This window comes from Heliangelus exortis, chromosome 1 (genome assembly GCF_036169615.1).
Source record: "Heliangelus exortis chromosome 1, bHelExo1.hap1, whole genome shotgun sequence".
NCBI lineage: Eukaryota > Metazoa > Chordata > Aves > Apodiformes > Trochilidae > Heliangelus > Heliangelus exortis.
This window is the reverse complement of record NC_092422.1, coordinates 77740472-77766138: the sequence shown is the minus strand read 5'-3', so window position 1 is coordinate 77766138 and position 25667 is coordinate 77740472. Positions and strand designations below refer to the sequence as shown.

General features: G+C 38.2%; 1 protein-coding gene across 1 annotated transcript in view; it reads right to left on the bottom strand.

Annotated features, from left to right (window-relative positions):
- Positions 1-1462: 1462 nt before the first annotated feature.
- The window catches only part of SMS (spermine synthase), a 49624-nt gene continuing 25419 nt past the window's right edge, over positions 1463-25667 (bottom strand). The window contains exons 5-11 of the mRNA XM_071749814.1: positions 23294-23469; positions 21331-21485; positions 20387-20476; positions 19308-19422; positions 18696-18775; positions 8567-8682; positions 1463-4280 (exon numbers count right to left, since the gene is read on the bottom strand). Coding sequence (XP_071605915.1) covers positions 4238-4280; positions 8567-8682; positions 18696-18775; positions 19308-19422; positions 20387-20476; positions 21331-21485; positions 23294-23469 — 775 coding nt within the window. The 3' untranslated portion in view covers positions 1463-4237. The remainder of the gene's footprint in view (positions 4281-8566; positions 8683-18695; positions 18776-19307; positions 19423-20386; positions 20477-21330; positions 21486-23293; positions 23470-25667) is intronic.

The window sequence follows — 25667 nt, the reverse complement described above, 5'->3', positions numbered from 1 at the left end:
TCCTCCTTCTCCCTGGTATCTACAGAGAAAAAGCAAGGCAGTGTCACTGGCAGTCTTTTTTTGTAGGTTTCAATGTGCTCCCCAAATCCCCAGCATATTTGTTGCACTGTTTCTGGTTCCTTCTCCTAGCTCATTCCCCCAGTTCCTACCTATCTGAAATCAATTTGCTCCTGCATCCTTTCTTTCCTTCACACTGCATAGGAGTACTTGTCACCATGCTCAAAGTGAATTTCACACATATCTTTCCTTCCTTTCTGCTTGGTCCATTTCTACCTCTGAAGCTCAAGTTCACCAAAATGTATGACCTCTGTATGAACATCTCACATCCTTCCACTGTTTGCATTCCATGTTTTTAATGCCTTACTTTCTTAAAGCTTCACATTGTGAAAAGGCACTTCTATGTTGCTCAGTACTATTATTAAGCATTCCTTGCTTAATAATTCTCTCACTTGCTCCTTCTTTTAATGATTTGTACTTTTTTTTTTCCTGTGGGGAAGGTTTGTCACTGTCCTCCTATAACCCTCAGGCAACATAATCTGCTGCCTCCTATTCCTAAATAAAAAAAGAAATTGAGCACTCTCCTTCTAACTTGTCCCCTTGCCTTCCTCATTCCAGCAAACTGAGCTGTCAACACCTCAGACTCCTAATAGTAAAGTAAAAAACCAGTGCACAACTACCCTTCCCTGTCATGAATGTAGGTTCTCTCCAATTACTCTTTACTGTACCTCAGTCTGTATTAGACTTTTCCCCTCTCAAATACTTCAGTTTTCTCCCTTCTTCTTCCCAGCTACCAAGCCATTTGCTATCATTACACTTAGGATAGATGTAAATACTTCTCCTTTCCAATTAGATGGAATTTACATAAATCTCACTACAATCTTTTACAAGTCACACTCTTCTTTCACTGTCTGACAGTATCAATCTTTCTGAATTACACCCCAGAGTAACTTCTTAATTATGTCTGTCCTGTTCATGCCCTTTCTCCTCCTGCTTAAACACTTCTGTGCCAAAGCCTACGTCTTTCTTAATGTCCCACTTATTTTTCCTACTCTATTTTTTCTCTCCACCAGGGATGAGTCACACTGCCACCCAAAGCCAACTTGCCACTTCAGCAGAAAAACTTAACACTTTCAGACCTCCAAAGAATTCACATTCACAGTACTCTACAGAAAATTACCTCTTTCTAGGCAAGGATTACTGAAGCCTCAAGTGATCCTCCCCATCACAAACATCAGCCTGCTGTTCCAAAATTCAGAGTATCTTTTCTGAGCATATGTGGGAAATAACTGAATTTATTAATCCGAGACAGAAGAGATACTCAGAAAAAGGACCATTTAAGTACCTTTATGTTTGTTAGGCATCAAGGAAAAGAAAAATGAGGTACAATGGTAAGCATCATACCCATCAATTCTGTTGTTTTTGCACTGAATCCACAATGTATTTAACAATTCAAACACACAAGTAGTAACAGTGTACCTTTATTTTAATATGTGCACTGCACTGATGCAGTAGATACAATGCCAGTAGTCTTCTCTTTGCACAAACTACTATTAATCAAGGTTTTAAATACTTAAATCACATTTCTAGGTGGAAGCAGCATTTAGTGCAAAGAATAATTAAGAAAACCCTAATGTTAACCATATCTTGGGAACTGGTTGCATACGTAAGTGCAGCAATCATAGCTATTTCCCAATTGACCTTAAGCATGGAAAACTCATCAGCTATAGCATTTTGCATTTGAAAATTCTAATGCAGATTTTTTTCTTTTAAAAAAATCTAGACTACAGCAACAAATAAATAAAGACTGCGTATATATTTGCTCAGAACCAATTCAGCAACTTAATATAAAGGCAAGGTTCAGTGTATGCTGAATTGCTCTATCCTGCATCTATCACTTAAAAAAAAAACTACATTAAAAAAAGTTTAAAGAAAAAAATAATTCCTGCAACTCTCTTTATGCTGCATCAGTTGAGAAGGAAAGGCTTGCAAACACTGCTGTCTCTAACCTACTAATATCAAATTTAGGTGCCCTGGTCTTTCCAGGTACTGATTACAGAACAACCCTGCACATGTAACATCTCTGTGTTCAGGCAGCCTTGTGCAGCGATGCTAAAGAGAAGTGCCAGCCTTGGTACAGCAAGCCAGCAAACATTAAATCATCTTCCAATTCCCAAGTTTCTTGACTAAAGAAGTCACTCCACTTCTTGTGAAGTGTCAGTCTCACTGACACCTGTCAGTCTCACTCAAGAGCACATATGCTGTAGGCCTCATCCCAGTGAATGCCCACGTGCATCGTTTCACCGACATGAGTAACCACACCAGGAGTCAATTGCAATATTCATGATTGCAAAGTTAAGGATCCTGTAACTTTATAGAACATCTGCATTCAATTGCAGCTATACAATACACTGACTGTAGTCCTGTATCATCAATGAAGGGTCACTACTAGGTCATAAGCAATAATATCAAGGTATTTTCTGGGATGTATACATGAGAGCTCAATGCAAGACACTTCCCTCTCCTGTTTAGAGGGAGGCTCTGCTCTTTGGGAGTATTTATGGATGCACAAGCTGTAGGCCATGGAAGAATTACCATTAACTGCAATAATTTCAAACAATAAGACTGAAGAATACTTCAATTGGCTCTCCAAACTGAAGGGATTTTAACAGTGCAACTGTACAATACAAAAATAATTGTATACCAAATGAAGACCAAATTTTTGCAAGGTTTTCTCTGGAATTCTACATAGGCTACTCAGATGTTATGAAAAATTAATGCATGTGGGATGCACTAAAATTTTTCTTTCTGTACAATTTAAGAAAACAGGTCTTAGGAGTGATTTGTTTGCTTTGTTTCATTAACAGTATCGGGCGGTGGGGGGATCAACTCTCTCTAATTACACTAAGAAAATGTTAATCCTAGGTGTTGAAGGTAAAAAAAAATCATTATTGTTCAGGATAAGAGTGTTTAGGGAAATAGTGCACTTTTATTCTACCTTGGAAATGTACAGAAATGCACAGAACAGTTATATCCTTCCTACCTCCTTTCAAGTGGGATCCTTTACACACGGAAAGCAAAGTTTAAGTCAGTACATTCTTACAAAAATATAGTTTTTCAGACAACAAGAGAAACAGTTAAAGAAAAAATGCTTCGTGTTTCAGAAAAATACTACAATGCAACCTAGTTTCCATTGATATTTACACTGCAAGTAAACCTAATGGTTAAACTCTGGCAATACAACCAGGACTTAACCTTCTTAAGTAGATACACTTGCCTCAAAACATTCAATAATGGTGCATATGAATCTAGATCACACCCACATCTTTGTTCTCTAAACAACCTTTCTTTCTTCAAGAACCCAGTGCTTCCCATACACTGAGGAGTGTATGGCCACAAGAACTTCATTACATGGTGGGATGGAAAACCAGTTTTAATTGGCATGCTGATAAGAGTACAAAGCGCTTCTATAATATACTGTTAAATCCATACCAAAATCCAAATTATCATTGTGGCAGCAGCTAAAGAATTCCATGAGGTGAAGGTGAAAGATACTTCTCCTGCAGAAGAGATTACAGCAATGCTGAATGAAACAAGAGTAGATAAACAGATTTTATGACTTGCTTTCTTCTCTTTGCAGTGAAGGATTTGAGGGTTTGGGGTACCCTTTCATAAGATTTTTCTTTTTTTCTTTTTTTTTTTTATTTTTTAGTTCTGCCATTCTTCTTCATATGGAAGCACTGTGGTGTTCATTTTTAAAAATCAAGCAAAAAAAGTCTCTCCATCCTTTAAAAGCACCATAGATTAAAAAATCTGGTGGAAAACAAACAAAAGAAACAACCCCCCAAACCCGAAACAAACTCCATGGACCAACCCCTTCAGGGATGAAATGCTAAAGATGTCTTCTTTAATCAGTTTGTGAAGATCTACAAAAAATAAAAAGGATCACATTCTAAAGGTTCAGTGCATTCAGCAGCTATATAGGTTTGCTGCTTATTCATCTTTAAGTTGACTTTCAAAAATAACACCCTAGCTCATCAAAATATACATTTTCCATTGCTTTTAAATTAAAATAATAATAAAAAACATTTAAAGAATTCACAATCAATAGCATGACTAAGTTTCAGGATCATCTACAGCATATAATTTAAAGGTTCAGGATGCCAATATGCAGCACGTGGTAGGCCTATATGCTCCATGCAGCATGTACATTTAGGATAATTGTAAATAATCTTGATGTTCAGATGTCAGTTTGTTTCTTCCAAATAGTGTAGAATACCCATCTGGAGGTAAATAAGCAGTTAAGGAAAAAAAACAAACAACAAAACAAAGTTTGCGATACATAGTTAAAATGGAAGTAGTTCTCACTTTTACTTTGCTTCTGAAAAGTTTTGGTAGCTCTTAAGGATAGGGTAGGTAAATATTTCAAAAGTGAAATCTCCCTGAATCTTCCTTTTGGCTCAGTAGTTCAAAAGAGCATTTCATTTCCACTGAAACCCTTTGCAAACTCATGTTTTCTAATTCCTGCCGCAGATTTTCATTTGCATTTCATTTTTTGGCATTGCAAGCACTGAACAAACTTCAGAAGTAACTTTGGGAAGCATGACCAGAAGTTCAATCTGGAGTTCACCAAGTTGGGAACCCTCTTGCTCACCTTCTCAGTTGTAAGGTAGCAAGCTAGACTATGAAAGAGACATTTACCTACCTCAGTTGTGAATCCCTAAGGCAGACACCATCAGACACAAAATTAATACTCAGATGTTCAGTAGCTGAACACTAGATGTCCAGGCATCTCAAAGGGCAAAGATTTGAATGTTTATCAGCCCAACAGGGTTTCTTTTGAATGCTCACTTAACAGATGCAACACTTGTTAGGCTTTTCTCTAAACACTCTTCTGCAGTGTTTGCCTTAGGTACCTAAACACTCTTCAGGAACAGCCCTTTATGTTGCCCAGATAGAGCTATATGAATCTAGAAGCAAATACAGAGCAACTGGGAGCTGCATCAGTGCTCTGTCAACTGCTCTCCCTGGGGGAGATGGACCCAGCTTCAGCACAGTGACACAGAAGCCATGCTCAAACCACAGTTCCCTGAGGTGTTCCTGGTGGGAGTGACAATGGGCACATGAGGGGTCATAGCTACATAACTGTGACCCCCACCCAGAGGAAGGGCTGGAAAGAGGACCGGGGAACTGCAGGGCTGTCAGTATGACCTCAGTGACAGGGATGGCTATGGAGCAGACCATCTTGAGAGCCATCATGCAGCACGTGCAGGACAACCAGGTGATGAGGCCCAGTCAGAATGGTTCTGCCTGACAAACGTGATCATCTTCTATGACAAGGTGGACGAGGAGAAGGCTGTGGATGTTGTTTACCCAGACCTTAGAAAAGCCTTCAACACTGCCACTGCACTCTCCTGGAGAAACTAGGCTACATATAGCCTAGACCAGGGTATGTTTCACTGGGTAAAAAACCCATCTGGATGGCCAGGCCCAAATTGTTGTGGTAAACAGAATTAAATCCAGCTGGCAGACAAGACACAAGTAGCATTCCCCAAGACTCAGTATTGAGGCCACTTCTCTTTATCAGGATGAGGGGATCAGTCGAGTGAATCCTCATTATGTTTGCAGATGACAACCAAGCTGGGTGGGTGTCAATCTGCCTGAGAATAAGAAGCTCTGGGCGGGCTGGATTGGAGGCCTGAGGCCAACTATATATGAGGTTCAACAAGGCCAAGTGTTGGGTCCTACACCTGGGTCACAACAACCCCATACAACACCACAGCCTTGGGGAAGAGTGGCTGGAAGTTGCCTAGCTGAAAAGACCTGGGGTGTACATTGATAGTCTGCTGGGTATGAACCACCAGTCTGCCCAGGTGGCCAAAAAGGCCAACAGCATCCTGGCTGGTATCAGAAATAGTGTGGCCAGCAGAAGGGAAGTGATTGTCCTCCTGTAATTGGCACAGGTCAGGCTGCACCTTGAATCCTGTGTTCAGTCCTGGGCCCCACTACAAGAAAGAAATCATGGTGCTGGATCAAGTCCACAGAAGGGCAACAAATATGGTGAAAGGTCCAGAGCACAAGCATTATGAGGAGTGGCTGAGGGAACTGGGGTTACTCAGTCTGGAGAAGAGGGGGCTGAGGGGGAGATCTTGCCACTCTCTACAAGTACTTGAAAAGAGGCTGTAGCAAGGTGGGTGCTGACCTCTTCTCTCAAGTTACCAGTGATAGAACAAGAAATAGCCCCCAGTTGTGCCACAGGAGATTTAGATTAGAAATTGGATGAAAATTTTTCACTGAAAGGGTTATCAAAAACTGGAACAGTCTACCAAGGGAAGTGGTTGAATCACCACCCCTGGATGTGTTTAAAAGACATATAGATGCAGAGCTTAAGGACATGGCTTAGCAATGGACTCACAGAGTTAGGTTAATGGTTGGGCTTGATGATCCTAAAGGTCCTTTCCAACCAGAATGACTCTGTGATTCTGTAATTCCACCTGCTTTGGGAGAAGCAGGGGAGCACAAGACACAAACTAGCCAGAGTAACAGCTGCAGAGGAAGAAATAGATTTCTGGGGATTTGTAACTTAGTGAAACTACACAAAGATACACCCTCTTCTGTTTGCACAGCAAGGTCACAGATGCTTCAGATGGGAGACTCCATGTTTACCATGAAGCCCCAGTGGAGATCTCAGAGATACATATGCTTTCCCTAAAATAAAGACCTGGCTTTTATGGCAACAGCTACTTGAATTTCAGATGATCCCCTCAGCAACACTGGTAAACATCAGAATTTCAAGTAACAGTTACACAGTTTTTGTAGTAGGCTAAATGAGTAAAAATAAAAAGCAGTAAGTTGGCTTAGTGCTTTGGCTGCACTCAGGTACCCACAGAGGTAACTTCTGGTCAGATTACAAAGAATCAACATTTACCTAAGTGAAAAGATTCATTCAATGACTCAAAAGAATGATGGTTAGATGAATGTCTCACATCCTCCAGAAAAAAATAAAATCCTAATTTTTATTACTTGTCACAACTCCACATGAAACTATTACATCTCAGTTATCTGTGACATTCAGATACACATTCCTACTTGGAAATTTTCAAGTTTCTCAAGAAGTAATAACCCACACCTGAAAAGCAGGTGAAATACTAACAGAAGTCCAGGGCCAAATTAAATATTAAGAGTACTCTGAGCTAATCCAAATTCATCAAAATGGCTTTGCCTTTAGCTGTTCACTTTCAAGCTTTATTATTCCTATTTAATAGCCAGTTTTAAAGAATTTATTGCTAAAAATATTTTGTACCTGTTAGCTTGCTACAGACATTTAAATGAAGTTTTCAAAAACTGTACTTAATTGATTTAAAAACATTTTGTATACTTCCAAATAAACAACAAAGTAAGTAAGACTTTCTGAGGATGCATACTAGAAATCACATACACATTGCATTAAGGCTTGGCAGCTGTAAAGGGAAAAAATAATCAAATTCCCTGAAATTGTAAGCTACAAAGGCAAATATCTTCATATCCTCTTTCACTTTTTGTATTTTGTCTTGAAAATGTTAAGATCGAATCTGAGTTTCACTGCAGAGCTGACAATAATGAGAAACAGGAGGAGCTTGTTACAGTCAGGATGGAGTCCAGAACAGCAGGCTACAGCAATAAACAGTATCAAGATTGAAGACAGAAGGGAGGCAAAATGAACAGAGAACAGGAGAAAGGCTGTAGCAGTGTTTCACATGCTTAGCATATTATGATACAGCAGATCCTGGAAAGATCTCTCCTGCTAAGAGAGGGATAGCCAGACCAGGCATAACCCCCCAGAAGAATTTCCTAGGAGATCATACAAAAGGGATGAGCACTCAAGCTAAATGCAGTCAGCAAAATCACCCTAAAGGAGATCAAAATGACCATAAAGAGATAATGGCTTGAAGCAAAAACTTCTAGCTCCTTGTATAACTTGTTTCCCACCCACAAAATGAAGATATTCTGAAGGATTGCTTTTAGTACTGGGATGTTGCTGAGAAACATGTATACTGCTCCACTTGGAATATTTTTTTCAATAACTTCTAGTAATGATGCTAGGAATCACTTCCCCCCCTTAAGAACACAGTTTGAGCTGTATGCTCAAGAATAGATCAGTCAGAGAATACTTAAAGACCCGGACCATGCTAGTCTGTGTGAAGTTAGTTTGGGGGTTTCTGTGAAAGGAAAAAGGAAAAGAAAACACAGCCTTGCCAGAACTCCCAAGCAGCATTACCCTCATCATACCATTTATCCTACATAAGATAAACAATACAATTGGAAACACTCCAAAACATTAAGAAAAAATATACTGACTCTGAAGGGTGCTGACCATTTAACCATCTCTGAATTTATGGCACCTTTGAAAAGTAATTCCTGCAATTATCCTCAAAATAAAACTGGAATAGTTCATTTACTATGAAAAAAACATTTATAGTGTTTAAATTAGAACTGCTTTCTTGCACTTGAGTTCATTACCTCCAAGCAATCTAGGCTTGTTTCATTCATTAATACACACTCTCAACACTTTTTCAGTCCTTAAGGATACAATTCCATGTAGGAGGGAACACACACAGTTTCTTTTGAAAACTCCACAGGACAATAGAGCCTGCTAAGTTGTTCTTCATACAGAGTCAAGGCATCAGTCAGATTGATACAGTTTCCCTGAATAAAAAAATAAATAAAAAAGTCAGTTACAATCAAACAAAAAAGCAAGATTACAGATTAATATATAATTTTGACATTAAAGCAAGGCTCACACATACTTCAGAACCAGACATATGCTGTTCTTAATATTTACAAGGCAAATACCGAACAGCTTGTTTTCATTCTGCCTCCAGTAAAAAGAAATTTGTTTCTTTTCAGGAAAGGGTAAGTATGGGGGGATTATCTCTCTTTTCATTAGCAGAAGCAACCTTTACATTAGAGCTTTCACTTAAAACAGACCACCATGTGTTGTTTGCATATAACATCTACTCAATGACCAAATTCTTTATGATTACTTAAGTATATTAGTAAACAATGTTAAAACATTCAGAAATTCCCAATTATTTAACATTGCCTAGGCCTCACAATGTTTAAATGCATGGTCTACAAATTATTTGACTTTCCAGGTAGAAGATGCCAAATTAAAACCCACCAGATGTGAATGGTACTGTTAGCACAGAAATGAGACATTCTGAGATTCTGGTCAAAGGGGACATTATATTCATAGTCCTTGGCACACTGCAGCCAGATGAATGATTTGTGCTTTTCTACCTCCACCAGTCTCACAAGGAACCTTCAGCTCGACCTACAGACCCCAGATACAATCCCCAAACATGGTGCACGCTACACATAAGCAGCAAGTTATATGATGATGATCAGTCTACTATAAACGATGCAGCATGTGCACATTTGGTCATATGCAGCAGGATGAGACATCTTCAGGGACGTGTCCCCATCCTTCCCTAATGGCTGAATTTACAAGCTTATAGTGTAAATGTCTTTTACCTTGACCCAACACAAAGCCTACTTTCTTTTTCTGTTTTCTAATCACTAGAAACAGAAGCATCAACTAGCATTTCTCCAGAGTTACTTCCAACATAAATCCTCAGCCTTCCCACTCACACATATTGCTATTTCTAGTAAAAGAACAACAAACATGTCAAACCACAGAAAAAAAAAAAAGGGGAACTTCTGTGTTAATAAATATAAATATTAAATTACTAGTAACCTAGCACATGAGCCAAAGACCCATAAAATTATGGCAACAGACCCAAGGCACAAAGATTTTCTTATCTCAGGTCACAGGAATTTTAGCCTGGATAATACAAGGATATGTATTGGACAGAAAAGGCCAGGTTGAATAAATAAATACAATAAGAAACAATCATTTACTAATACATCCAGCTTCTTGGTTTCTAGATGACTCTTGTCATGATCAGACAGGCCAAATGCCTTCTGGTGTAAGCACTTCCCAGTACAGTACTGCTTCAGATCTTTAAAAGCCTTGAACTTTGCAAGGAAAATACATGAACAAGAAAGGTTAAAGTGAGAGACTGAAGAGTTACTAGATTAGAATGACTTCTGGAAATAGTTGCACACACGCATATATTATTTTGTGATTGTTAAAAATGCACATGGTCCACCTAAGAAAAAAGAGCTAGATGTATTAAAAACTATAGCTCCCTTACAGCCACAACTTATTGAATGTTTTAAGACCTCTAACTTTAAATGAATGTTAAGACCTCTATTCCAAAATATCTTAACAACCTATGTTTCACACATGTGCATTGCTCTTTTAGCTCACTGTGAAGCTTTTAACTCCAAGAGAACAGTCTTTAAGCAAATCACATTTTACTGCATAACTTCTATTTCTCAGTGCTCCCAAATTTTTTAAAAACAGCTTAAAATAATTAATTGCACACAGATACAACTGAAAGATAATTTCCAGAGCAAGGAATTAGGATGAATTTGATGACCAAATACTACTGTGCTTTTAAAAACAATGTACAACAAGCAGAGGGAAACAAGTAGAGATCATATTTGAAATCAGTATGTCTAAACAGCTCCACCTGCATTGTTTTTTTCATGTAACAACATCAGATGGTAACTAGAAACAACGTGCACATTCTGACTTTGGTATTTAAACTATTTTTTCTCCTTGTTACTGGTAGGATTTTTACATGATACATTAAAATACATTAAATACATTAAAAATAAAAGCATTTCCAGAGGAAGTGAAAAGAGACTCCATCCTACTGTTCCTCCTCTGAAATTTTTGCATCACATTCAAGTTTTCACAAGCTGAAAACAAAACCTCGACTTAAAAAATCCTACACACAGCATCCGATTCTTGAAAGTTCTCTCAAAAGAACTTTCACGAAACATGTGTTTGATTACCATTTGCTCACATTCTGTGGACAAATGCGTACTTGTTTATTTGGTAAAGTAAGATGGTGTGCTTTATAGCAAATATACCATATTTGAGTTTGGCTACCAGAAAACAGAAGAGGTTTGTAAAAGAGTCAGAGATGAACACTGAACACAACTGCACAAAGCACAACAATGCCCAGACTACTGTAGTACTTGTTTAGTAACCTGTTATTTTCCAGAGGACTGTAGCAGTTATTTGGTCCAGCTGCCCTTTACCAAACATATAATTATGTTTCTACATCAGGCTAAATGCAAAAGAAAACTAAAAAACAACCTGTGTGTGTAATTTGAGTCATAAATAGAAAAGACTGCTAGGTAATTTATGGAGCATACCACTATTACAGAGGAAGTTTAACATGATACACAGTGAGATAAAAGTATCCACAGTTTCCCAGACTGTTGCTTCAGTATTTCATCCTTTCCTCCTTCTCCAGTAAGAGACAAATCACTGCAGACAGTGTGGGAAACAAATTACAGGAACAATGAAACATGCCAATAAGCAATTTTAACTCTCAAACCCACAACTCCCCTGTCTCCAAACCAATGTCTTACCTAGAGTTTCAGACATCCCACCTGTCTGCTCTATTGACCTCTTCTTCTGAAGACACACCACAGGATTTTACAGTTCTGGCCAGTTATACTTTTTTGCAATTATTTGGCTTTACTCAACAAAAAGCTAAGAATGAAAAAAATCCAACCTATAAAACTTAGATGAACTTGTTTCAATAAAGAAAAAGTGGAAACTCACTATTATTAACACCTTCCAGTAAGAAGTGACCAGCTTTATCAACCAAGATTACAGTGTTGGCAACTATGTCAATTATATTGAGATGTTCATGTATCACTACAATATAACACAGGGAATCAAACCCAGAATGCAACAGTGATCAGTGTAATAACCTGTATTCATTTCAACTCTCCTGTCTAATGAAAATAGTTGTGGTAGAACGATACATTTTTTGTTCTGAACATCAACCATATACTCAAACAATAACTAATACTGCACGCTGTTTAATAAGGCTTAAAGCTGATGACTCACCAGTTAGTCTTTTTCAAAAGGAAATATACTAAATCACACTTTTTTCTCCCATTCTGTTCCATTTTCAACACATACAAAAACCCCACCAAACTCCTCTGCCTGCCTTCCCTTACTTAATCTTCCTTCCATGTCAAACAGTTTTATATATAAGAAACAGAGGAATGCTGAAAATTTTTTCTCTCCTTAGCATGCATCTCTGACATGAAAGTATCTGAGGTAGTTTAAAACTTTTAGATTAACCGATCTGTCTGTATAAAACCTTGTTTGAGAGTGATGATTCCTGAACTGTTTGACAGCCTTTGACTGTTGAGTCTGCTGAGTGCTTGCATCCACTTCAACAGCTCATGCCTGTCTTCCAACACCAATTCTTCTGAGCTTTCAGGAGGCATACATTCTGTAGAATCATGGGTTTAGTCTTTAGGTTTCTACAGCACAACACACTACAGTTTAAGTAATAAACACAGTTCTGGGAGGACAATAAAAAGAAACATTTCTTAAAATAAATAGTGAAAAAGAATTTGTTTAAATTAATCATTTATGTTCCAGTTAAGTTTACCCACCTAATAAAGCTGTGTCCATCAATTGGGTACAGGCTGAATTTGGGCCACTATGCCTCCCCCAATCTTCTAACATAAACTAGGGACTGGAAAGCTGATGCTATGGTCCCTTTCCATACTTGCCCATTTTTAACACATCATTCTTATCCCTCATATCCTACATATCACTGCTACTGGACATCCTTGCCTGTGACAGTATACTAGAGAAGTTCAATTTTTCATTTTAATTTAACCTGGGTTTCTATTTTTATTTTGTCATGACAAGTGCAGGAGTTGAATGTGGCCATGTTTTTCTCCTTAGTGACTAAGTGACTAAGCAGCAAGGAGATACACAGAGAACCAAAGACCTAGCATCAAAGCTAGGTTTGAGTTCTGTGTGGTAGGGTTAGCTTTTAAAGAAGATAATGGAGGCAAACCTAACTGAAGGTATCTCCACTGACCAAATGATCAAGTAATTCAAAACTAGACTCTCAGTAACACAAGGAAATGAAAACTCTGTTCCTCACAGTCTCCCAAACTGCCAAGAAATCACGCAGACTCATGCATCCATTCTTCCAGCCTCCTATCATGTTGTAGAGTCAAGAAGAACCCTGCTTGCTCTTTGGAAGTGCTACTTAGAAAACCTAGACAGCAGCCAAAAAAAAAAAAGAATTTAACTATGAAGCAGCTCCATGGTGGTCTGGACGTTTAGAGGGAAGGGCCATGGTGTATTAGAGAGCAGCCAGGAAGTGACAGGTTGGTGAAGGGCCACATGTGTTTGTGTGTGTGTGAGAGACATCTGATCCCTGCACCAATACTTAGCACAGTTTACTGGAATGCAAATGTGTGAGTGGTTTGAGACTGTTTCTATCCTGCCTGGGTCAGATGACCAAAAGGTTCCACTTCATAAAGAGGCTGAAAATGATAGCTTGCTCAGTCTCAAAGGGTTAGGTCATTGAAGCAGAAACTTAGCACAGAAAAAACACCATTTTCATAGCTACATGTAATCTATTAACATAGAAACAACATTATGTTAAGTCTCTGCATCTCACAAAGTTCTTACATCCTCACTGACTCGCACTTCTCTCCCTGTGATGGTTGGGAACCTGTACCTGGCTACTCTTGGAGAAGGCAACACTGAGCACTTTACAGATCTGGACCTGTATCACTAAACACTTCAAAGTACCCACTGCAGAAGGAGAAGGAAGAACAGAAATACAGGAAGCCATGTGACCCTAAAACATAGAGTAGGGAGATTAAACAAGTCTTAAACATACAGACAGGGCTGCAAATTCTGCAGGCTAAGAGCCCTGAAGATCATCTGTCTTCATTCAGGTCCTATGTAGGCTGTAAGGCCCTCATATCAATGATGCAGCTCAAAAAGCAAGGACATGAAAAGCAATACTTCTACCCATTCAAACATGGGTTTGTTCTCATTGTGATCACTATTTGTGGATGTGTAGAGCAAGTATGAATGCATTTCCCCCCTGATATACTCAAGCATACTTATAGCAGCACAAAATGAGATCCATCAAGTGCCCTTCCAGAGCTGAAACAAGCAAAAAATCCCTCCTTCGTTCTAAAATTGGCTACATATGTTCTTGCATCTTCTAGGAATATGAAAAAAATAGTCTGAAAAGATTTTCACAGGCAGAATCAGTCTATAAATGATACTAAACTGCTGGGAAACATCAGTTATCAGTCTCCACCTAGTGGTGAAGGAATATTCTGCATTAGCATTTGGAGATTACTTAAAGGATCATGACAGCATCCTGAGGGGACAACAAGGTGTGTTAAGCAGCATGAAAAAAGAAAGTAACTTTTTAAAAAAAATATTTTATGATATCAAATGATAAGAATATCTATATAAACGATATTTATCTAAAAAGTAGCTTTTCTCTAACTTCTATCAGTGTGCATAATATACTCCTGCATTTCATAGCTGATTAACAAACCTATGAAAACATTACTCATGACTTGCTCAGAAACACTTAGCCAAAAGCCTCCATGCTTTCATTTCTAAACTTCACTTCTCCTTTACACAGACATTGAGCAGGACTTTAGCCAAAGTTTTTAAAAAATCTCCTCTTAATCTTCTCCATACTACTTGTTGTTATATTACATAACTTGTTTCCAGAGCTCAGATCTGACATGCTCCTGGGATTACTGGAATGGCCCTCAGGATTTTTAGCTGGCTTTGCATCAGAGCTGCTCACTGCCTGGCTGCTTCTGGCAAGGGGTGGGGAAGACTACTGACAAGCATAAATATTAAAGTAGCTGTACAAAACCACATCTGATTTATGTTCATGAGCTCACGTTACATGAGCTGCAAACAGAAATCACCCCACAAGAAAATGGGATTTCATAATAATGTGTTAACAGGTCAGTCAGTGAAACTTTAACTTTATGCTCTCAGCTTGACAGCAATGCAGTTCTACCTACACCAGGATTAATTGCTTTTATTCAGCATTTCTAGACTCTCATTTTTGAAAACAAACAAAAACCAAACAAACATCCCAAAAAAACAAACCAAACCAAACCAAAAAAACCCTCAGGAAATGCATACAAACACTGAACAGGTAACAGACAATTGTTGGTCTAGAAGCACTTCTCAGTTCTCGGGTCAGGGTACGTGCTCCATTCTTAATGAATGCACTTCAGTCTTCACTGAAAAGCAGGGTAAGAATCGAAGGAAGCTATGTACTTCATCGTATTTTGTCAATTTTTTTCTTTTGTTGGTAATGCACATACCATCCTAAAAATATGCTGTCTGCATTAGGGCCGCAGGATCTAGGCAAAATCAAATTGTCCTGCCAATACTCTTGCATTAACCCATGAACTTTGCAGCACCAGACAAGACTTACAGCTAGATACAGCAATGGCACCACACATTTTGTTATCTCCTGCAAAGGAGAGGCAGAAGGCATCATGCCATCTGCACAAGAGTTACATAAAAAGCAGACATTTCTTTGCACTGCAGCTTTGATGACCTCAGATTTTAAGTCAATTAATCAAAAATGCAGTTATGTAACAGTGTGCAGCTTTAGGAGCTTTTGTCCTCAGTAATGCACATGAAATTACTTACCATTAACAACTAAGAGACAGGAAAAAAAAATGAAAATTCAGAGCTATATTAGAGTGGCACAACTCAAGTCTCACTTAATTCTCTATTAGGCTGCAAACATTCAGCTCTATGGGAAAGTACCCTGAATAGGAGCAGCAGGGGTTAAGTCACAGCCTAAGGTGCTTGACCATTTGCTTTCAGCACTGCACATTATTATTTGTATTGCTTCCATATTACTGCTTCCTGTTAGACAGCTCTAGACCCTGCCTGCTGACAGCAGTCCTGAACAGTGTTTGTAGGTTTGCATAGGTGTAATCTGCTGTCTACTGTAAAACACCTCAAAATCAATTCATGACTATTTCCAAAACTTGTGCAGAGCTCAATGAAGAGGTAATGAGCATTTCAAGATTTTTTCCCCATCAGGGGCATTTATAGAATCAGGCAGCAATACAATATGTGAAAAGCTGGCATTCTGTGAACAGCATTCCACTTTTGGGTAAAGCATTGAAATAAGTAACATTCTAACAAGACACTCAAGGTAAGCCCTGTAAGCAGAAACTACACAGGACAGAAATTTCAAATATTTGCACAGCATCACATCAAGACAGAAGCAGTGACTACATCTACTAGCCAGTAGGCAACAGGAAAATTATCCTTTTGTACCATCTTTCCTGAGATATTGCCTCATCGTAGCAAGGGTAGACACTCCCCCAATTGCTTTCCTTTTAACGTTTTATCTTTTAGATAACTAAACTGCACGTTAAGAAAGCCTGAGGGGATGGGGGGAAAAGAAGGGCACAAAAAGTCCTGGATATTAAAAACACAACTGCCTTAAAAGGCTTGTCTTTCCTTCAGCAAGAACAGTACAACCTGCTACCTAAGAAACGCATCCTGGAAGTGGACAGTTGGACCACAAGTAATTTCAATATCCAGTGTTAATAAACAGAGATTAAAAAAAAAATGGTATTTAAGAGCTAACAAATCAGAGCATTCAATGCAGTTTCTGAGCTCTCAGTGTGTGACTAAGCTCAGCTACCAAAGTCATAGTGATCCTGTATGAACTTCTGTCCTTAGTCTAACCTAATCCTTTAGCCTATGCAGCTTCAGTTAGCTTAATTCAAAATCTAATTTAAAGAAAGACATAGACAGCTAATTTTATTTAAAGCACTCCTAAAAGTCTGTTCATTCTATGATCAGATAACTGAATTTTCTGGGGGCTTTTCTGTTTGTTACTGCTTTTAAATCTGGACCAGCTGGGAAGAAGCTATAAGGACCATCAAATTCAGAGACATGGTTTAGCACTGGACAAAGCAGAGTTAGGTTAATGGCTGGACTTGATGATCTTAAAGGTTTTCCAAACAGAACAATTCGGTGGTTCTGTGAAATAGGCTGGTACCAGAAGCTCTGATAACTGTTTGACCCAATATTAACTTTCCTTTTTTCAACACTCCTAGGAATAGCCCATTGCCAAAATAAACTGCTTCTATTCTCCTGCCCTTTCTCTGGCTACCACTCAGTTACAAGTCCAAATTCAAGCTACTACAGCTGTAATATTCTTTTTTTCCCATCCTGACATGTTCTACCCTGTTGCTTTGGGACTGTGAAAGTGATATTGCAGTTTCACAACAGCTTAAACCCACCAGGGCTGGTTCAGTTCTGCTGTTCTTTCTTCCTGTGCAAGCAGAGATGCTGGAGAGCTGAGTTACCTTCTCCCATCAGGACAGGACAGGCAGCAGAGCTACAACCAGTCTCAATTGGTCTCAGGTGATAGAAAAGAACACCCCCATACACCCTGGCATCAAAACAGCCATCACTTCAGCTTTCAGCACAAGCTTCTTCCCAGAGTCCTTCTGCAAAGTCTAACAGATACCTGTCCACAGACATAAACTTACATACATGCTAATGTCTCACTGTGTATGCTACAAGCATGACAAGTGAAACACAAATGCTTGATCTGTCCAGAAGATGTAGTGTCCTTTCAATACCAAAAAACAACAATTTCTACTTCTTCAGAAGGAAGTTCTCAAATAACTTTTAACATAGAAGTTTACCACTTTTAACAAAACAGAAAAGCCATGAAGATTTACAGTGTGGTACAACCAGAGCATTGCATATAAATGTGCACATAAACCCGCACAATTTTACCATAAACCAGTTTTTTACACACCTCAGAAAGTCAACACCAATAGGAAGAGAGTTCAAATACATAATTTTAGCTCGTTAGTTTCAACATTTAACAAGATTATTTTGAAATTCTGTATTTAGATGCTCCGTACATCAGAAGACTAGTTAAGATATGGGCATGACAAAAGAAATAGAGAGACTTTTACTTCATTCAGCCACCTGCTGGGGCTCGTCAGGTTTTTGTGCAGTTGCATGCAGCTTTGTGGCATTCCAAATTCAGGATTTCATACAGTATCTCCAGATGAAAGCTATCCCAAAATTACATTATCCATGAGGTGGCTATACTGTAGCAATAATACATATATTACGTATCTTTCTAATTTTGAAATAGAGTTGCATTAAAAACTTCATACACAAGGACAAAATCTTACTTATGATTACAGAACATACTTCACACTGTCAAGCATTGTAACAAACATAAACAAATGTTCAAAATCTGTTTTGCGAACGCCAAACCAGTGACTTGCATTAGGAGTGTGAATAGCAAGCAAGAAGTTTTTACTCCCAAATGACCTATTTTCTTATCCTACTGTACCTATGTCAAATTCTTACACCTTTATGGATGACAAATTTTCATATCTTACACTCTACAACTGGAGACATTAAAAAACATGCATCTGTTCATAAAGTACATTTACTTTTTCAAGAATTGCTTCCAGCTAAAGTATTCTGTAGTATGCTGAGCTGATTCTTGAAATCATGCTTTTAAATTCAAAGACACAAGCCCTACAAAATCAGCTGGAATAATGAAAAAAGAAAAGTTAGTTAGCAATGGCCAAATTTCATGCAAAAATCCCTGATGTGTCATTAAAAGGAGAAAAACAGCTTGCTAATAGATTTTTAGTTAGCTGGTTTGGGCTTGACCCTTCCTTTTTTTTTTAGCTGAGAAATGAAAAATGCAATACATATATGGTAATATGTCTTTACATTCAGATACCTGTGTGAAGTATTTTCCATCTTGTTTCAGGACTTTCATTGAGAGGTCAAGAATCAACCGCAGAAATTCCCATGTAGAATCTGCATGTAGAATGTGATTTAAAAAACAGCACATTATTCACTATTAAATATTCAAAACTAGCAATGTACCCACTATTTAGAAGGTAGGTATCCACTACCTTAACAAAAATTAAAAAATAAAAATAAATGAACAAGAAAAAAACCCACAACAGTAAAGACCCTTCACAACCCATACCCAATGGTAATGACGGGATAAGAATCTCTGGTTTTCTTCACAGTAATTTTCCAGATGATTCCAAGAAATTACTGGAGTGTGTGAACCCCCCAAATATTTTCTCAAGAATTACAGGAGCTAGTATTATTCTGAAAAAAGAGCAAGTTTTAAAAAGTCCTAGGCACTTGCTAATTTTTTTAACAATCAAGAGAAATTAAAAAAGAACAGATTGTAACTACCGTTCTTTGCCTCTCAGATTTGCTATTAGAAAGGCAGGAATCAAAGTATTTTTGTTGCAAACTAACAACTATTATGCAGTGGAGGGGCATGAACATGGGAAAGACTCAGAAGTTTAGGAGAATATACTGGAGGATTAACCTTCTTCTGGAGACGTGGAGATTGGAACAGCCGTCAGATCATTAATTACATAATCAAACATCCTTCCTTCTTTGGCATACCTCTTCAGTACAGGAATACAGTCTTCAATTAGAACCTATAAGAATTAAACACTGGATAGTCCTCAAAATACCTCAAAATGTAGAAGTAACAAATGTGGATATACAGGAATTAAAAGAAGTGGAAAAGTTCAAAACTAAATAGGAGTTTAATTTTAGGCTACATTTCTGACTTTTTATATGATATAATAAAGAAGTAACAATTGTAGGAACAGCATGTAGACACTACATTCCTGGGTCTGCCCCTGATAGATGACTGACCACTGTTCTACCCAGCAAACAGTAGGAAGAGATAGCAGACTTCCCCTAACAAATGAGTAAAATAAGGTATTTGTATGAAGGGCCATGAAGTCATGCAAAGTATCATGTGAGCTGTTTGTTAATTTTTGCATGCTCATCTAGCTCACATCTGTAAACTAGGATCTGTCAGAGCCATAGGGAGCAGTAATGAAAACAAAAGGAAAAGATTTCCAGTGAAGATGACAGATTACACCTGGGATAGTTTTTTAAGCTTTGACAGATGCAGCACAAAAACCTTAACTGCACTGATACATGATTTTTTGTTTTGTTTTTTAACTTTTAACGTATTATCAGTGTAGCGGTAGACATCTCCTGCTAATTAAAAATAATTTTTAAATATGTATTACAAATTCAGATAGTCTCAACAGTACAGGACAACTAACATGAACAAACACTTCTTCTTTATTTTCAATTTAAGGAACTAGACATTCACTCATTTCACATTCCTATAAAGTTATATATAATTACTTCTAAGTGTCCCAAGATGGAGAGTTAAAGTATTGTGACAGTGATGTATGCTTCCAACACAAACCCCACTGCCAGATTTAGAAGAGCCTTCAAAAAAGGAAAAAATCCTTCCCCAAAGCAAGAAAAATCAGAAGCCTTTTCCCCAAAACTTTGTCATAGCAGTTTCTCAGGCTTTGTATAATTGTATTTGAAATATTACTTCTAATGAAAGAAAGAAAAAACCAAAAAAATTACCTGATAGCACTCTCCTTTCAGATTGTCTAAGACATCTCCGCATGTTTTACGCATGTACTTTTTACATCCATCGATTACCATTTGGTCAATGTTTCGAGCTGGTTAAGGCATTCCACATTTCAGAAATAATACAGTAACAATTTCTACTTCTTCAGAAGGAAGTTCTCAAAAAAGTGACAAAGAAATAGTAAGACGTGTACCTAGATACACACAATTCAACAGCCAACAATATGTATTTGCCTCCAAATTCAGTTAAGGCATGTAGGAAGTGCTTGTTTTTAAACAGCATTTCTGGCACTTTAGGTTACCATTACTGTGAAAGCTTGAAATGTGAACAATAGGTTGGTTGGTGTATTTTAAAACCCCAGAAAGCTTAACTATGTTAAGACTTGAACATACATTTTTATAATAATAATTTTTAGTTCCTAGAAAGGGGATCCCAAAACCTACGATGAACAATATTTCATGTGACTAACAGGGTAGCATTACAAACTATGTGGACTACAGAATGCTGAAAAGTTGCTTTGTATCAGTATTTTTAAGACAGGGCAAGAGTTGGTCAGTCAACTGGTGAGAACCCAATTCCTGATATTCCTATTGATTAAACTATTTTGTTTCTAAGTACTATTTTTTTAACATATAACTTTCTTCAGAAAAACAGAAGGCTTCAAATCTGACATGCCTGTCTTCTGCTATTACAGAAGATATAAGTCTGATGACAAAAGTATTCCTTTTCAGTTCTATGTGAATGGATACTCAAGAGTTACAGTATGGGTTGGTATGATGTAATGATGCACAAATATGCAGTCACTGAGCCATTTTAGACCCCATCTCTTCAAAATAATCAGAACCTGACAGTGAATTGTGTTCAATGCTAAGACACCAACAGCAAACACAAGCTGAAAAAGGTTGAAATGAATGACAAGTCATTTGTCAAAGGATATCTCTACCATAGTAACCATCTTTGGCTTCAGTTTGACTATCTCATATAGTATACCTCCATCACCACCTCCTAGAATTAGCACCTCTTTCCCAGTGTAGTCTTCCTTTCCACTGCCCATTATGGCTTGAGTATATGCCAGGTCACTCTCTGCCAGATCTGAAATGGAAGGAAAAGGTTGGACAAAAAGATTAGCTGTTTAATTCTTAATTCAATACAATGCATTTTTTATTAATCCAAAGGTGATATAATACAGACCAAAGCAAGGGCATCTAGAGAAACAACCCATTTCTCAGGGACAGTCCTGGTAACATGAGGCTTTTGATTTACCAAAACTAATGAGATCTTCCTCAGAATCCCACACCTGATTTCTCTAACTCTTAATGCAACCCCAGCAATGGGTACTTCAGCATTAGGGAGTACTGCACACAAGGAGAAGCAAAGTTGTAGAGCAAAACAGGCAGCACTTGGGCCTTAATGTCCACATTCAATATTCAGTGCGTTTTTACCTCAGATTAGTGCTGCAAGAGATAAATAAGGAGATTTTGAAAGCACACTCTAAACTAGACCCCAATTAAAAAGACCAACTCAGATGCACCCCAGTGGACCCCTGCACAGAAGCCTAAGTATCACCTCTAGCACCTAACTGCTGAAGGGCCTTGAAGAATGCCTCCTGCTGACTTGTTTATCATCAGCTTCAAAGAAGGCAGCAACATTCCTAAGCTCTATTGAGATAACTCTAAGCTACAAGGGCAAAACGTTGCACATCAGCAACACTTAGCTTATAAGTGCATGATAAAAAAATGACACAAAGCAGTATTTTAAAATCCCACAGAAGGTAAATAAGTGATGGCATACCTCCCTTTCTATGAGGCACATTGTGACAATGTTCAGACAGCCTTACCTTCATATGATGGCAATTCTGGCTAGAAGTATGGAATAGCTAACTGGGTGATTTCAAACACAATTCTAACTGAATTAGAAAGTACCTTGCTAGAGGACTCAATAATAACACTTTTCAGCTGCCATCTGTACAGAAGTCACCCAGATAGTTGCAGAAAGCTAACTGAATGGTATTAAAAGAGGTATTACTGATGATTTCAAAAAGGTAGTCAGTTTTCTTAATTGCCCTGCCATTAGGCTCAAATTAGGTATTCTATTTGCAGACAGCAACATCCCTGTTACCTCAGTCTGTACTTTTCAACATGAAGTACTGAGAGGTTTTTCAAAGCATTCTCCTGTGTACTTAGATTTTCTAGCAAACAGCTTAAAAGAACAGTAGCACATCTTTTCTCAAGTTCACTTGCACAAATACAAAGATCAGAGGGCACAAAATAGCACACATAAAGACCCTCCAAAAGGTTGGATTACTCTTCTGATTGACTTAAACTGAACATTCTGAAGAAGACAGAGTCAAAAGATGTTCCCCAACAAAGCAGCTAAATGGTTAAAGATACAGCTATCCTGTACTTCACCAAGCAGGTAATTTCCTCACAAGAATCAAGGGAGCAGCAAGATTATCCCCACACATATACCCACCAGATCCTATGTCTTTGTATTTCTTTAGTATTCCCCTGTGTTCTGAAGACTGACAAAGTACTTTTATTACTGTTAAAAAAAAAAAACTTTGAGACTTGCAACAAGCAGGCAGCTCATATGAAAGAAGGGAGTAATCTCTGATGGAGAACAGTCTGACTTCTAGTCTCCCTTGTCACCTTCCATGGCAAAGGCAACAACTTTGGAAAAAGAAGAAATCTGATTTTGTACTCTAGATTTACGTTAGTCAGCCCTTCAGATTAAAGTCCTTCATATACAGGAAAAGATATACGTGTACATGCATATATCTAGCTTCCTGCATGAAAACCATGATCCTTAGTAATCTAGTAAAACTGTGACACAGTAAGATAGAAAAAAACCCCACTTCCTACAGTTTTACACAAAAGATACTCTAACAAGATGATACTTACTGACATCTCCACTGAGAATAAGAATATTCCCAAACTGTTTTGAATGAAGAATTTTAATATTCTGAAAAGGTGAATCTTCATCATAAACAACTTCATCTATGTCGTACTCCACCAGGCGTCCATCAGCTGTGGGCCAGTATCTGTCAATGACACCTCCTCTCAAAATGGCTGGCAACCTAGAAAGAAATAATAAGACTCAAAACATCCTGTAGAGAAGTCATAATAAATTAATTCTCACAAGACAGATCTAAGAAAACTTGCAAGTTTTTTTTTAATCCTCAGTGCATTTAAGAAACCTATCAGCCATAGGTTAAATATACATAACTTGCTAAGGCACAGGTGAAATATAAGTGCTGCTTCTTCATGGACAACTCCTATGATGTACTCATGAATCTACCTCTACCCTAAGAGAGTGGACTTACATAGCATACCAGCCTCTGCAAATTAAACAGCTCATCACTAGAAATGGACAAGGTACAAAAGCAGAATGCAGACAGAAAACCATGACAAAAATCTTCTCCCACCTTCAGCTCAGCTAAAAATGCCATTTCTCTGAGATTAGTTCCCATTCTTCCAATGTTGTACTGAAAAGCATTTTAAATGCACACACAAACACAAAATGTGAACGATTAGAGAGGTTCAAACTGAACAACAGCATCACCCTGCAGTGTATAAGAACACTCATTGAATCATTAAGGTTGGAAAAGACCTCCGAGATCATCCTAAGAGTCCAATCTTTGATATCAGCTGACAGTTTACATTATGTTTTAAAAGTGCTTCAAACACCTGCACAGATTGTCTTGGTTTTGTTGGCTGAGGTTTTTGTGTATTTCTTTTTTTAATTCCACATAGAAACGTCTCATTTCAAATCAGTTTTACCTGTAAAGACAAACTACATTTGAAATGGCAGTGAATGAATTTTCACATGGAATTTTAAAATTTTTTGTTGTTTTTGCTGTTCAAAAAATATCCCACATGCCTCAGAGAGTTAAAAGTGGGGTTTTTTTCAGAGGTGGAGGGTGCAGTGGAAGAGCAGGCATAGACAAGCTGCTTCTAAATTCACCAGCGATTCTCAAAAATGTTTTAGAAAACATTTTTTACACCCAGTGAGCCGCAAGATGGCAGCACACATCGAGAGCATCTAGTCACTATTCACAAGACAATAAAAAACACAGAAACAATTTTCCAGCAGCACTGATTTTATTAGAGCTGCATAAGTGAAGCTAACACCATAAGGATGCAAAGCAAATTTAAAAACAAAAAGAAAAAAAGAAAAAAGTTGAGGTATGTGTAACAAGATTCATGCCAGATCCACTGTTCTAGGAGGTTCATCTTCCTATCCTAAGGTAAACAAATTAATTCAGATCACTTCAGACGCTTTTTCCTGATCCATTTTTCACAAGTTCCTATCACAAAGATTCTACAAACTCCTAATATCATATTTCAGTATCAAAATATCCTCAAAGAGAGAGCTTCTCCTCCATTTCCACAAGAGGATCAACATTTGAACACTGTGCACCAGGTAAGGCTTTACCAGAAGGAAGTAAAGCAATATATAACTACCTCTCTGTGTTTTACATACATTTGTTAAACACTAAAAAACAATATTAAGGGTATAATATCACTTTTCCTACCACTTTACTTGTGGTAGGAATACTTTCTGCTGAAATACTGCTTGGCTGTCTTCCCATTCTGTAGTTTGCTCCTTAGCTTTACTGAATCTTGGTTTTATAGTGCTTTTTACTTTTCTTAAACCACTTCCACTTCTGACTATGTTCTTTAAAGCATCAGCTGCACTTCCAGCAAGTGCATGCAGTAAGTGCTTCCTAGTTTCAAGCTGCCAGCAAGACACCAACATGAGCTGTGTCCTCCCAGATTCCTGGGGAATTCCAGGATGAATGCTGTTCCAGCAGCAGGACACGAGCCACAGTTAGCATCCCAGAGTTTAATATTTAACACTGTATTTAAGTAAACCAAAATAACATGTTTGCATGCCTCCCACCTTCAGTTACTAGGTAGATTTAAAAAATTTGCTACAACATATTTCTATCCTCTTGGCAGGGCCCTAAACACACAGGTTCCCCCAGGGTTTTTGCCAGATCTGCCCAAGGCCAGTGCAGCAGGGGCAGAGATATGAGAAAGCTCTGCAGGAAACCTTCCTGGGGCAGGGCCTCCTCCAAGAGCTGGAGCTTCATTTTAGCTCCAGCCTTTGCCAGTGGTCCCTGCCCAATCTATGCTGTGGCTCTGCCCACAGCTGCCAAAATCTTTTGCAAATCCAGCTTGCTCTAGAAGCTGCCTCAGTACTAAAGCCCAGCCTGGCAGTCACAAGGCTGGGGCTGACCCTGGTAATCATCACCAGCCCTGCCCACCTTGT